Below are 13,889 nucleotides of genomic sequence, written 5' to 3' on the forward strand. Positions count from 1 at the left end.
TTTCGGTTTTCCATCTCATTTATTTCTGCTCTGAGCTTTATTATTTCCCTTCTTTTGGTGACTGTAGGTTCCCTCTGCTGGTCTACTTCTATTTGTTGAAGGTGCTGTGTTAACGTGTTGATTTTGTCTCTTTCCTCTTTTTGGATGTGTGCATTTATTGCAATAAATTGACCTCTCAGGACTGCTTTCGCTGTGTCCCAGAGATTTTGGTATGTTGTGTTTTCATTCTTGTTTGTTTCTAGGAACTTAGTGATTTCACGTTTAATTTATTCTTTTACCCAGTCACTTTTTAGCAGGGTGTTGTTCAGCTTCCATGTATTCGACTTTATTGATTTGGACTTCTTATTGTTGATTTCTAGTCTTATAGCGGTATGGTCTGAGAAGGTGCTCTGTAGAGTTTTGATGGTTGTAAATTTATGGAGGCTTGCTTTGTGGCCTAACACATGGTCAATTCTGGAGAACGTTCCATGCACCCTGGAGAAGAATGTTTATTGCAACGCATAGAATGCTCTGTATATATCTATAAGGTCAAGTTGGTTGATTGTGTTGTTAAGTTCCTCTGTGGCATTGTCAAGTTTTTTTCTGGTTGTTCTATCCCTTTTCGAGAGTGGTGTGTTGAAATCTCCTACTATAATTGTGCATTTATTCTTTCTTTCTTCAATTCCATTAAGGTTTTCTTCATGTGTCTTGGTGCTCTTTCATTGGGAGCATAAATGTTTATTATGGTTATGTCTTCTTGCTCAATTGATCCTTTGATAATGAGATAGTGTCCTTCTTTGTCTCTTATGCATGTTTTTATCTTAAAGTGTACTTTGTCGGAGATTAGTATTGCGACTCCTGCTTGTTTAGAGCTATTGTTGGCTTGGTAAATCATTTTCCATCCTTTGACTCTTAGTCTGTTTTTGTCTTTGTGTGTAAGGTGTGTTTCTTGGAGGCAGCATATTGATGGATCTTGTTTTTTTATCCATTCTGCCATTCTTTGTCTCTTCACTGGTGCATTCAGTCCATTTACAGTCAATGTAATTATTGATAAGTATGAGTTGATTACTGTCATTGTGTTACATTTTTGGTGATATTGTTCATTCTTTGGTTCTGCTTACCTTCTTGTATTGGGTTTGTGTTTTTTGAGTTGATTCTGGTCAGTTTCTTCCTAGCTTCTTTGTTTGGTTGTTCTGTTTGGGAGTTCATGTTCATGATCTGTTGTGGGGCGTTAACTTTCTTTGGGGTTACCTTGTAGGCTACTAGCTTTTCTCTGCATTTAGGATATTCCATTGCAACCTGCAATTTATCTGGCATCTCCACCACCTGTGCTTCTGTTGCTGTGTTTGTCCCTTCTTTGACATTGATATGTTTATGTCTTTCAGTCAATCTCTGGGTTCCCTTGAGTTTGTTGTAGTCTTGTTCCATTCTGGACTCTGCTTTCTGTTGACTGTGTTCCAGGTGATGTTGCCATACCTGTCAATCTCTGTTTGTTGTCTGTTCTTGTTGGTTCTCCATCCCCAGAACTCCCTTTTGGATGTTTTGAAGTGCTAGGTTGGTTTTGATGAATTCCCTCAGATTCTGTTTATCCTGGAATGTTTTGATTGTGCCATCATATTTAATTGATAGTTTTGCTGGATGATGATTCCTGGTTGACAGTTTTTTTCTTGCAGGGTTTTGAATATGTCTCCCCATTGCCTTCTTGCCTGCATGGTTTGTTCTGAATAGTCAGCACTTAATCTAATTTGTTTGCCTTTATATGTTATATTTCTCTTCTCCCTGGCTGCTCTTAGTATTTTTTCCTTGTCTTTGGTTTTGGAGAGCTTGATTATTATATGTCTTGGAGATTTTCTTTTGGGGTCTATCCTTCCTGGGGTACGTTGGGCTTCTTGAATGTATATTTTCTCGTCTTTAAAGATGTTAGGGACGTTTTCCTCCAGAAGCTCTTCCACTAGCTCCTCTGTAGATTTCCTTGATTCTTCTTGTTCCAGAATGCCAATAATTCTTACATTATTCCTCTTCATGTTATCCAGCATGTGTCTTAGATTGTCTTCAGACTGTTTTATCTTTTTAGCTGTTTGCTGTTCTATCTTGGCTGTACTGACAGATTTGTCTTCCAGCTTGCTAGTTCTGGCTTCCACCTCTTCCAGTCTGTTCCGTTCCCTTTTTAGACTATTATCTATTTCTGATATCTTGTTATTGATCATCTGGACATCTTTTTGCAGGTTTTGAATTGTTTCCAGTGCTGTGTCAATCCTATTAGATTGTTCCTGATTCTGGTTACTTCTTCCTTGTTTTCCTCAACCCCTTTTCAGAGTATTTGAATTTGTTTCCATATCATTCTTCTGAATTCCCTCTCAGGCAAATCCAGAACCCGCTCTTCCTCCTCTATAATATCTTTGTCTGTCTCCAGCTTATTTGTATCTGCTGCCTTTTTCTGCTTTTGGAGATGCTTCAATAATGTTAGTTGTTTCTTGTTGGGCATGATTATTCTTATTTTGTTGTAATTATTATTGCTACGATCAGGAGGTAGGCATCTGAAGACGTCCGAGAGTCACCGTATTTCAGTTGCTTACTGCGCCCCTGCCTGCTACACGCCTTAAGACTTCAAGCTAGGGCAGAGAATTCTCCTCTGGCTTTTGTCTGCTTAAGATTCTCCGTTTGGGCTGGCTCTAGCCCCACCCTCAAAGCTCTACTCCTTTCTTGTCTTCTTAATGACCTTTTGCTTTCTTCCTGTATGATGTCCTTGATGTCTTCCCACAACTCTTCTGGTCTTTGGTTTTTATTGTCTAATTTATCAAATCTGTTCTTGAGATGATCTTTAAATTCAGGTGGGATATGTTCAAGGTCAAATTGTGGCTCTTATGTTGTTGTTGTAAAGTGCTGTCGAGTTGGTTCCGACCCATAGCGACCCTGAACAGGGTTTCCGAGGCTGTAAATCTTTACAGGAGCAGAACACCTCATCTTTCTCTCATGGAGCAGCTGGTAGTTTCGAACTGCTGACCTTGCGGTTCACAGCCCAATTCGTAACCTCTATGCTACCAGAGCTCCAGTGGCTCTTATAGCACTGATATAATTAATGCCCAGAAGGCACTTCGCTGTAAGCGAAGCCCAAAGGTGCTCAGTTCTGACTCTATGTGTCAGCAAACCTAGCTCACCAACTAAGTATTTGGAGGTACCCCATTCCTCAAGCTAGCCTCCTGCCCAAGAAGCACTCAGCTGTATTTTCTCCATGGGCTGCGAAACCTGTGGTTCTGTGCTGTGCCCTGGCTCTGGGTTCTGCTGCTGCCTCTCCTCTGCCACTTCTCTGGTGTCACAATTTTCTGTCTGTGGATTGAGGAGCTCCAGTGTGCAGGGATCTCAGGTTCCAAATGACATGCCCCTCCATTCCTGGCTTCTCTTTATTGATGGTAGTGAGTTCCCTTTCTCTCTTTTCTAGATGGCTCATTTTCTACTCATCAACATTAACCAATTCCCTCATTAGATTTCCAAGTTTTTACAGAGTAAATATATTCAAACTGCATGGTCATTTAGTTGGGAGTTACAAAGGGCATAGCTAAAAAAGAGCCATGCTAAAGAATTCACTGCACCACAGACCGTTTTTTGAAGGCGTACTAATATGACTAAGACAAGTATATTACTGAGAGAACTTACCTCCAGACATGTTTAAAACTTTGCCATATATGGACTGGAACCCTAGTAGCAATACTTTTGGACTTAATACACATGTTCAAAAAGTTCATGGGAAAATGTAATGAAAAGATAATGAATGCTTCCTCAAACTGTCTGAAGCCTTCTCATAGTCATATGTATGTGTATAATATATATGTGTACATATGTATGTATGTGTATATATACAAAGAGAGAGTGAGGGAAGGAAAAGTCCTGAGTAATGTAATTGTTTAACATACTTGGCTACTAACCAAGAGATTGAAAGCCCACCCAGGGGTACCTCAGAAGAAATGACTAGTGATCTGTGTTTAAAAAACAGCCATTAACAACCCTTTGGAGCACAGTTCTATGATACACAGAAGTTGGAATTGACTTAACACTGTAAGCTGTAATTGACTCAATGACAGCTAGTCTAGTACACACACACACACACACACACACACACAGAGCTGAACTGTGGTGGTGGTGTGCTGTGGAGTTGGTTCAGACTCATAGCGAGCGACCCTGTGTAGGATTTCCGAGGCTGCAAATCCTTATGGACAGAAAGCCTCATCTTTCTCCCGTGGAACGACTGGTAGTTTTAAACTGCTGACCTTGAGGCTAGCAGTCTGACTCATAACCACTATGCTAGCAGAGAACACTTTGAGGTCCATAGCTCAAATGAGCAACAAAATATGAGAATACTTTGTTTACATTTCAGTCTTTCTTTCTTCCATTCTCTTCCTTTTGGTTCCCTGTTTGCTTTCCTCCATATTTCTGTCTAGTTCAGAACTGACAAATAAAAGCCATGTGCCACTGTGCTCTCCTCACAAGCTCATGGAAGACTTGTTGATCAGTCATGGCTTTTTCCTGTTTAAGCCAGGATATAGCCACAGAATCCGTTTTTTATACCAATTGATCACAATGAGCATTCCACAATCTATTCCTGCTGAATACCCAAAAGAAATGAGAACTTCTTTTATTCACCAAAAGACATATGCAAGAATTTTCCTGGCTCCTATATTCCCAGTAGCCCAAAACTGGAAGCAGCCCAAATGTCCTTTGAGAGTAGAGTGGATAAATTTGCTGTGCTATACACACACAACCAAATACTCCACAGCAGTGAAGGATGAACTACTGGTCACACTGAATGCACCTCCCAGATACAGTGTAGAGTGAAACAAGGAAGGCAGGCACACTATAGGAGCTGTCCATATGCAGTTCCAAACAGGCAAGGCCTTTTTATGGTGCTAGGAGTGAAGACAGTGGTTACCCTTGGGGAAACTGACTGAGGAGAATGAGGACGCTTCCTGAATGCTAAAAATGCTTTGTATCTTGTTCTTGGTGGTTTTTTGTGGATGTGCACAAATGCAAAAATTCATCAAGATATATACCTAGAATGGCACACTTTTTTGTAGTTATCTCTCACTGTTGTTGTTGTTATGTGCCGTTGAGTCGATTCCGACCCATAGTGACCCTGCATAGGGTTTCTGAGGAGCAGCTGGTGAGCTTGAACCACAGACCTTACAGTTTGAGCAGCTGGTGAGCTTGAACCACCGACCTTACAGTTCAAACGGCTTTGCAGTCTGACGCATTAACCCACAGTGCCACACCAGGACTCATTAGAAAGTCCTTAAATAGAACACCAATTTGAAATCTATAGCCAGCCTTGCTTCTTTGTTTTTGTGAAAGAGCATAAGCTCTTGAATTTGACTCAGGATTCAAGGCCAGACTCTGTCACCTGTATAGTATGGGTAAATGTACTTTAGTTTCTCACCTATATGTTATTGCTGCTAAGTGCCATCAAGTTGGTTCCAATTCATAGTGACCTCGTAGAGTTTCCAAGAAGCGATTGGTGGGTTTGAAGCACTGAACTTGTGATGGGAAGTCCAGTGCTTATCCTCCAGTGACACCCCAGGACCCCCTCACTCATATAGAGGGGATTAAATTGTAAACTCATCAAATATACAACGATGACTTTGTTGCTCTCGCTTTCTCTTCTGATTCTCTAGTTCTTCCTCATGCTTTTAAACATTCCCTCCGCTGTCTTTCTTCCTTTACTCTTCCTTTCATCTTCCCCTTTTATAAAAACCTAAAACATGAAGTTAAAGTACATATCTATGAAAATTTATAGAATAAAAGTTTTATTCATCATTAAAAACCAAGTGCACTTAGTATTTTCTATTTCTTTCTTTAAAACAAACTCCATGTAACCTAGATGAAAATATAATTTCTATAGATATAGATTATCTTAGTGGTCCCCAAACTTGTCTGCGCATTTGAATCACCTGGGAATCTCATAAACCGTCCAAATCCCAGGCCACAGACCAGACCAATTAAATCACATTTCTTCCTTCCATAGTGCCTCAGCTACTCCAACACAAAGTTCTGAATCTTGACTGTACATTAGACTCACCCTGGAGCTTTTAAGATAACAATGTTCAGTTTCCACCCTGGGTAAGGTCTGGATGTTCCTCACATATAGCTTGCATTAAGAGGCACTCTTCTAGAGGGATGGGTGTCCTAGTAAATCCTGTGACTAGAACAACTCCAGGTTGCCTCCCAATGTCCCCCTCAAATACAAAGTACTTTCCCCTAGTGATTCTGAAAGCTTTTGTCCTATTCTGTTGCTAACTGAATACAATGAAGAATGATGTAACACTAAGTTCTTGGTTTGTTTTGTCCTCAGTATGGAATTGTGTTTGATGCGGGCTCTTCTCACACATCCATGTACATCTATAAATGGTCAGCAGAAAAAATGAATGACACAGGGTTGGTGTATGAAACGGCATCCTGCGAAGTCAAAGGTAAGACTGTAAAAAAAAAAGGGGAGAGGGGAAAGAAATTGGGCATAAGACCATGAGAAGCATGATGAGTGGAATGCAGGAAAAGTAGCCCTAAATTATAGTCAAGTAAAGAAATAGTAGACATTGCTATTGTTATTTTATTATCTTTATAAAAATAATATCAAAATCAGCCCTTAACAACTCAGTCCTTGAAGAGTAAGCAAACTTAAGGATAATATAGTAATAGTTGATTCTGTTAATGGAACACATCTGTGTGCTAAGCACTAGGCAAATACTGAACATGTATAATCTCATGTCAACATCAAAAAATCTCCCTGTGAACTATGTATTATTCCCGTTTCTTAACTGAGTGAACTGAGGTAGAGACGAGACTATGTCATTTATTTAAGGTTACTTGTGCTAGTAAGTGATGGAGCTGGGGTTCAGAACAGGGGTTCAAACCAAGGGCTCAAACCCATGCTTTTAACCAGTGGTTCTCAAACTTGAATCAACAAAATCACTTCTTGTTGGTGTGGTCAAGTCGACCTTCAGTTCATAACAACTCTGTAGAAAATAGGCCTAGGGAACTGCTTCCATAAAGATTTCAGTCAAGAAAACTCTGTGGATTGTTTCTACTTTGTAACCCCTGGGGTCACCAGGAGAATCACCAGTAGGGATTATTAAAAACAGACACTGGACCCTACTACCAGAATTTCTGGTCTGGAGGGGGAGTCCTGGTATAGCACTAAGGATAAGCACTAGACTGCTATCCACAAGGTTGGCAGTTCAAACCCACTAGCCACTCCTCAGAAAGTCTATACAGTACTGCTATGAGTCAGAACCAACCCCATGGCAACAACAACAACATGTTGGAGTGGGGCCTGACGATTTGCATCTGTAATAAATCCTCCAGATAGTACTGATGTTGCTATCCAGAGAATTCCTGCTTTTACTCATTGTTCTCTAATTTCCAGCCAGGAAGAGAGTCCCTAAAACATTTTGCATACGTGGTGGGCAGAGAAGACCAAATGATAGAATTATCATAAAGTCTTAGGGATGGAAGAAGATCTTATATATTATTTAAATCTTGTTTTACAGAAAAGAAAAACCTGGAAGATTAATGACTTGGAAGTAGCAACAGAACCAGGACAAGACTTTGACAGGGCTTGGAATCGGTTCATTCTGGTTTGACTCCGTGGGGAGAATTTGCATTTCTATCCCAGGTACACTGGATTAGAGCTTAAATTTAACAAGATCCTCAAGTGATTCTTATAGATCCCTCATGTATACGTAAGAATCGCCTGGGGAATCTTGCTTACATGTAGAATCCGATTCAGTGTATCTGAGTGGAAATGCAAATTCTCAGCAGAGGGTTGAACTGAAATGAACCAGTGGCAGGCCTGGAGTGCAGGTCTCCTAACAGCACTCTGAGTTTCTGCTACTCTGAGTTTCTGCATTACAAACTAATATTATTTTTCTGGTTAGTTTCCTTTTAGGGTCACAAACTAAGTTAGGGTTGTTGCTAGTTCAGATTTCTCTATTCACTCCCACCCAAACACTCCATCATGCTTTAAACATCATCGCCTTGTACCATAATCTTTCTGATCTTGGTCACTATTGACCTTTTAAGTCAAAGACCTGCTGACTATTTTTAGTCGGAAGGTAACTGATACCCCAGAAGGTAACTGTTAGCTCGGTGGCCTATAGAGTCCGCTATTCAGATCCCCATTGAAATCTAAGTGCATTAAAATCTGAGAGAATGTGCTAGGAAGGTCATGCAATTGAAAATGAGAATCTCACCATCCAGTGGTAAAATTATTGAGCAGTGGCTAGACCTAGCCCATGTCTGAAAAGAAATCCTGTCAAGGTTAGCTACCCTGTAAGGACAGCTATCTAATATACCAAATCATTGTTTTCTTCCATATGCTCATCAAACCCTGGTATGTTATTCTAATATTGGCAAGTTATAAAAATGTCTTATGTTTGAGGAGGTATGTCCTATACTTGTTTTTGTTTTTTGTTTTCAATAATTAAAAAAAATTTTTTTTTAAAGTCTTGTCATCTTGTTTTACACCTTCCTATAGGTCCTGGAATCTCGTCATATGCTTCAAACTTACAAGATATACCCGTTTACCTGTCTAAATGCATGGGAAAAGCCAAGGATCTGATTCCAAAGTACAAGCACCAAGATACACCTCTTTACCTGGGAGCCACAGCAGGCATGCGGTTGCTTAGGTATCGCAGCATGTGGGGACCGAGAACAACTCAGAATTAGATTAGGCAGTGTAGGAAGCTCTGAAGTAACGAGACAGCACTGTATATCCTAACACTCTCAACTCTACACACTTTGAATGTCTGTACCTATAAAAGAAAATTTCAATAAATGAACAATAATCCCAACTTCTTAAAATGTATAATGGCGGGGTTTTAATCATGTAAAAAGCCCTCTTGCTAATTTCACCATGGGGAACACAGAGTGGGCACAGGTGAAGAAAGACTGAGACTAGATTCTCTGGGACTTGGGCCCCAGACTTGGCATTTAATATCTGAGAGGGAGGATCAAAAGAGACAAATTCTGTGTGTTGTGAGAGTCCCCTTGGCCCTCCCAGAATGGTATGAGGTCAAGAAGACACAGTAGAAGAGGGGCACTTGAGCTGAATCGTAAAGGACAGGTGGTGGCGGTTTTGTGCCTTGGAGTCATTTCTGACTCATAGTGACCCTGCATAGGGTTTCCGAGGCTGTAAATCTTTATGTAAGCAGAAAGCCTCATCTTTCTCTCACGGAACAGCTGATAGTTTTGAACTGCTGATCTTGAAGTTAGCACCCTGAATCGTAACCCCTACACTACCAGAGCTCCTTAAAGTATAGGTTGTTGTTGTTGTTGTTATTGTTGTTAAGCGCCGTCGAGTCAGTTCCGACCCATAGCGACCCTGTACAGGGTTTCCGAGGGTATAAATCTTTACAGGAGCAGAAAGCCTCATCTTTCTCCCGCGGAGCGGCTGGTAGTTTCGAACCCCTGACTTTAAGGTTCACAGCCCGATTCGTAACCACTAAAGTATAGGTAAAGGGTGGGAAAAGGGCATTACAAGCAAAGCAGACAGACGGCATGTGTTTAGTAACCAATGTTTATTTAGCACCTACGAAGGGGCTTCAAAAAGTTTGCAGAAAGATTTCATTATCCTTTAATTTCATGTTTCTATGAACTTCTGAAGCCCCTCATTATGTACTAGGCATAAATCGCCCTGGTGGCACAGTGATTAAGCTCTCGGTTGCTAACTGAAAGGTCAGTAGTTCGAACCCACCAGTGACTCCATGGAATCTTGCATAGATTGTAGCCTAAGAAACCCTATGTTGTTGTTATTGTTGTTGTTAAGTGTTGTAGAGTCAGTTCCGTTTCATAGCGACCCTGTATAGGGTTTCCAAGGAGCAGCTGCTCTATTCTAAGTGCTGGAGATATAGCTGTGTATAGAACAAAGTCCTTATACTCCTGCAGGGAAGTGTGACAGACGAGGGCATTGTTCAGACAACTATAAATAATTTCACATAGGTAGAAAATAAGGTTGTTTTGTTGTTAGATGCCATCGAGTCAGGACTGACTCATAGCGACCTTATGCACAGCAGAATGAAACACTGCCCAATCCTGGGCCAACCTCATTATCGTTGCCATGCTTGAGCCCACTGATGCTGCCACTTTGCCAATCCATCTCACTGGGGGTCTTCCTCTTTTTCTCTGACCTTCCACCTTACCAAACATGATATCCTTCTCCAGTGAATGGTCTGTCCTGACAATATGTCCGAAGTATGAGAGATGAAGTTTGGCAATCCAGGCCTCCAAGGAGCACTCTGGCTGCACTTCTTCCAACATAGATCTGTTTGTTCTTTTGGCAGCCCATAGTACTTTCAATATTCTCTTCCAATACCATAACTCAAAAGCATCAATGCTTCTACGGTCTTCCTTTATTCATTGTCCAGCTTTCATATGCATATGAGGCTATTGAAATATAAGGTACATATAGTATAATAATCAACAAGGAACTACCAGACATTCAAATTAGGTTCAAAAGAGGGTGTGGAATTAGTGATATCTTACCTGATGTCAAATGTATCTTGACTGAAAACAGAGAATACAAGAAAGATGTTTACTTGTGATTAGTATTGACTATGCAAAGACTTTGAATTGTGTGGATCATAAACTATTTCATGGCACTTAACAGCACAGCATAATTAACATTGTGAAGAATGGGTATTCCAGAACACTTAACTGTGCTCATGAGAAACCTGTACATAGACCAAGAAGCAATTGTTAGAACAGAACAAGGGGATACTGAGTGGTTTAAAATCAAGAAAGGTGTGTGCCAGAGCCATATCCTTTCACCATATTTATTCAATCTGAATGCTGAGCAAATAAATCAAGAAGATGGATTATATGATGAAGAATATGGCATCAAGATTGGAGGATGACTCATTAACAATCTGTGATATGCAGATGATACAACCTTGCTTACTGGAAGGGAAGAGAGCTTAAAACACTGATGCAGATAAAAACCATCAGTATGAATTGCACTTTAATGTAAAGGTAACAAAAATCCTCACAACTGGACCAATAAATAACATCATGATAAATGGAGAAAAGTTTGAAGTTGTTAAAGACTTCAATTTGCTTGTATCCACAATCAACACTCATGGAAACAGGAGTCAAAAAAATCAAATGATGTATTTATAGCATTAGGCAAATCTGCTGCAAAAGAGCTCTTTTTAAGTATTAGAGAGCAAGGATATCAGTTTGAGGAATACGTGTTTCTTATCCAAGCCATGGTATTTTCACTGGGCCTCAAGATCTGCGGTTCAAATCCACCAGCCATTCCTTGGATACCCTATACAGGGTCGCTATGAGTCGGAATCGACTTGATGACTTTAACAACAACAATACCAGGTGGAAGGCGCTCTGGTGGTGCTGTAGGATAAGCACTGAACTGCTAACCACAAGGTCTGCAGTTCAAACTCACCAGCTGCTCTATGGGTGGGAATAGGGTGGAGTGGAAAAGGGGATGGGGAGAAATGAGGCTTTCAGCTCCCATAAAGATGTACAGCCTCGGAAACCTTATGTAGGATCCATGTGAGTCAGAATCAACTCAATTGCCATGGGTAATACCAGATGGATGACAACAGCTTCTTACCCTGAAGTACTCATGTTGCATAGTCTAGATCTTGGGAATAATTGCATCCCATCTTCATTTATCAAAACCTGGGAAGATTCCTTTAGATCTTAAAGTCTCAGACAGTCTCTTAAACCAAGCATAATATGAAGACAATTTTTCCCAGTGTGGTACCGAAGAAAGTTGGTTTCCAGTTTCAGGTTAAAAACCCTCAAACAGAGCCTGGCTGTAATCAGCCAAAGCCCGCCATCATTGACTAATGTAACACTCATCAGCTCAATGTCTTGTTACCAGACCTACGGTAATTTTAAGAGCCTTTGGCAATTTTTTGAGCCAGGGACTAACAGAATAAAGTTGGTATTTTCAGAAGAGCTATCTGTCCAGGATTGGGACGTTTGCATTTAAAGAGGGAACTAAAAGAATAAACCTGCCTCATCTAAAAAGAGGACTCCTCAGACAGTCATGGGACGGTCCCCATCTCTCTGTTGATTCTCATGAGTTATGGTTCACTTTACAGGAGAATTGCCCAGAACCTTTAGCTGAAGTAGGCAGGAGGAATCATTAAAACAAAAACAATAACCTCAGCCATTCCTTTGTGTAGGATGGAAAATGAAGAGTTGGCGAAGATGATCCTGTCTGCTGTGACAAGTCTCTTCAACTCCTACCCCTTTAACTTCCAGGGTGCCAGGATCATCAGTGGCTTTGAGGAAGGTGCTTATGGTTGGATTACCATAAACTATCTGCTGGGCAAATTAGAGGTAAATATCTTACAAAACTCATGGGGGCAACTTCCTGGGAGGTCAGTGCCATTGTTATCTTGGGCAGTAGGTCAAAACAAGTAATGGGTAAATGAGTGAATGAACAAGTGAATTTCTTCCCACATTTATGAGTCAGTAGAAGCAAAATTCTCTCACAAGAGGTTCTACTACTGTAATGTTGTTGTTGTTGTTGTTAAGTGCTGTTGAGTCAGTTCTATCTCATAGCAACCCTATAAAATTTTCCGAGGAGCAGCTGGTGGATTTGAACTGCCTACCTTGTGGTTCACAGTCCCATGCTGATCATACAGCACCATACCAGGAGCCTGCTACTGGAATAAGGAAGTCATATCTTTACGGTACAAAACCTGTATTTTGTGATTTATGGTTGGGAGACAGGAAATTTAAAATCTATCATTAAAAATCAGAATAGCTAATCTTAGACTAGTGTCGTGTGTCTTGTGCTGTGCTAAGCACTTGACATGTACTGTGTGATTTCATTCTCAGAGAAACCTTGTGAGTTGTTATTGTTACTCCCATTTTCGAACCCCAGATTGAGGCTTTGAGAGAGTAATTAGTGTCTCCAAGGTCACATGGCTAATGAGCAATTGAATAGGGGATTTGAATCCAAGTCTGTCTGGTCATAGAGCTCTTGTTGGTAAGCACCAACCTATGCTGCTTTTCTGTTGCTGCACTCTATGCTCTGTCTCTGAAGCCCCTCACTTCTTGCCAATGCTCTGATGCAGGCTCAGGACTAGGATCCTCCAGTTCCTTTGCCATTTGAAGTCCCTGAGTCCAAGAAATAATGTGAAGGGGGGAGGTGTTCAGGGACCTCTAGCATTCAATGGTTGTATTCTCTTTCAGAAACATAATTGGAAAAACCAGTTTTTGAGAGAAAATGAGACTCAGGACACCTATGGAGCCTTGGACCTTGGGGGAGCCTCCACCCAGATCACTTTTGTGACTAGTACACAAATTAGCAAGCAATTTAAAAAAACGACGCAATTTCGCCTCTATGGCAAGAACTACACTGTGTATACCTACAGCTACTTATGCCATGGGGTGGATCAAGCGCTCTTGCGAAAACTGGCTCTGAATGCTAAGGCAAGTATAACTGAATCCAGACCTTCGCTCCCCACATTTGGGCCACCAATTCCCACATCCTCTTGTATTCTCTAATTTAGAAATTGATCTGTAGATGGCTACTGCTTCTCAAACCTTTCCCCAAGTCTGGTACCAAAGAAAATTGGGTGTCAGGCCCACAGCATTTACCTGTGTGGCTCCTATTTCAGGTAGTATAACTACATCTGGTTGTTCCACTCAGACATCACCTCTGTGTTTGTTGTACTATCTCCAAGGACTGCTTTCTTAGGAAATAATTTCCCATCCATATAGGGTTGGCAATCAAAATCACATTGTAGAATAATTATTGTGTGTGTATGTGCAAATGATAAAGTTCTCTGTTGTTGTTGTTAAGTGCCATCGAGTCGGTTCCGACCCATAGCGACCCTGTACAGGGTTTCCGAGGGTGTAAATCTTTATGGGAGTAGAAAGTTTCATCT

The 13,889-nt window shown here is 40.8% G+C and overlaps 1 protein-coding gene across 1 annotated transcript in view; it reads left to right on the top strand.

Annotated features, from left to right (window-relative positions):
- Positions 1 to 13,889, top strand: part of ENTPD1 (ectonucleoside triphosphate diphosphohydrolase 1) — a 69,875-nt gene that overhangs the window by 38,270 nt on the left and 17,716 nt on the right. The window contains exons 3-6 of the mRNA XM_006831453.1: positions 6,320 to 6,437; positions 8,501 to 8,651; positions 12,174 to 12,330; positions 13,192 to 13,431. Of these exons, the coding sequence (XP_006831516.1) occupies positions 6,320 to 6,437; positions 8,501 to 8,651; positions 12,174 to 12,330; positions 13,192 to 13,431 (666 nt within the window). The remainder of the gene's footprint in view (positions 1 to 6,319; positions 6,438 to 8,500; positions 8,652 to 12,173; positions 12,331 to 13,191; positions 13,432 to 13,889) is intronic.

The sequence above is a fragment of the Chrysochloris asiatica genome, unplaced genomic scaffold (genome assembly GCF_000296735.1).
Source record: "Chrysochloris asiatica unplaced genomic scaffold, ChrAsi1.0 scaffold00003, whole genome shotgun sequence".
Classification (NCBI taxonomy): domain Eukaryota; kingdom Metazoa; phylum Chordata; class Mammalia; order Afrosoricida; family Chrysochloridae; genus Chrysochloris; species Chrysochloris asiatica.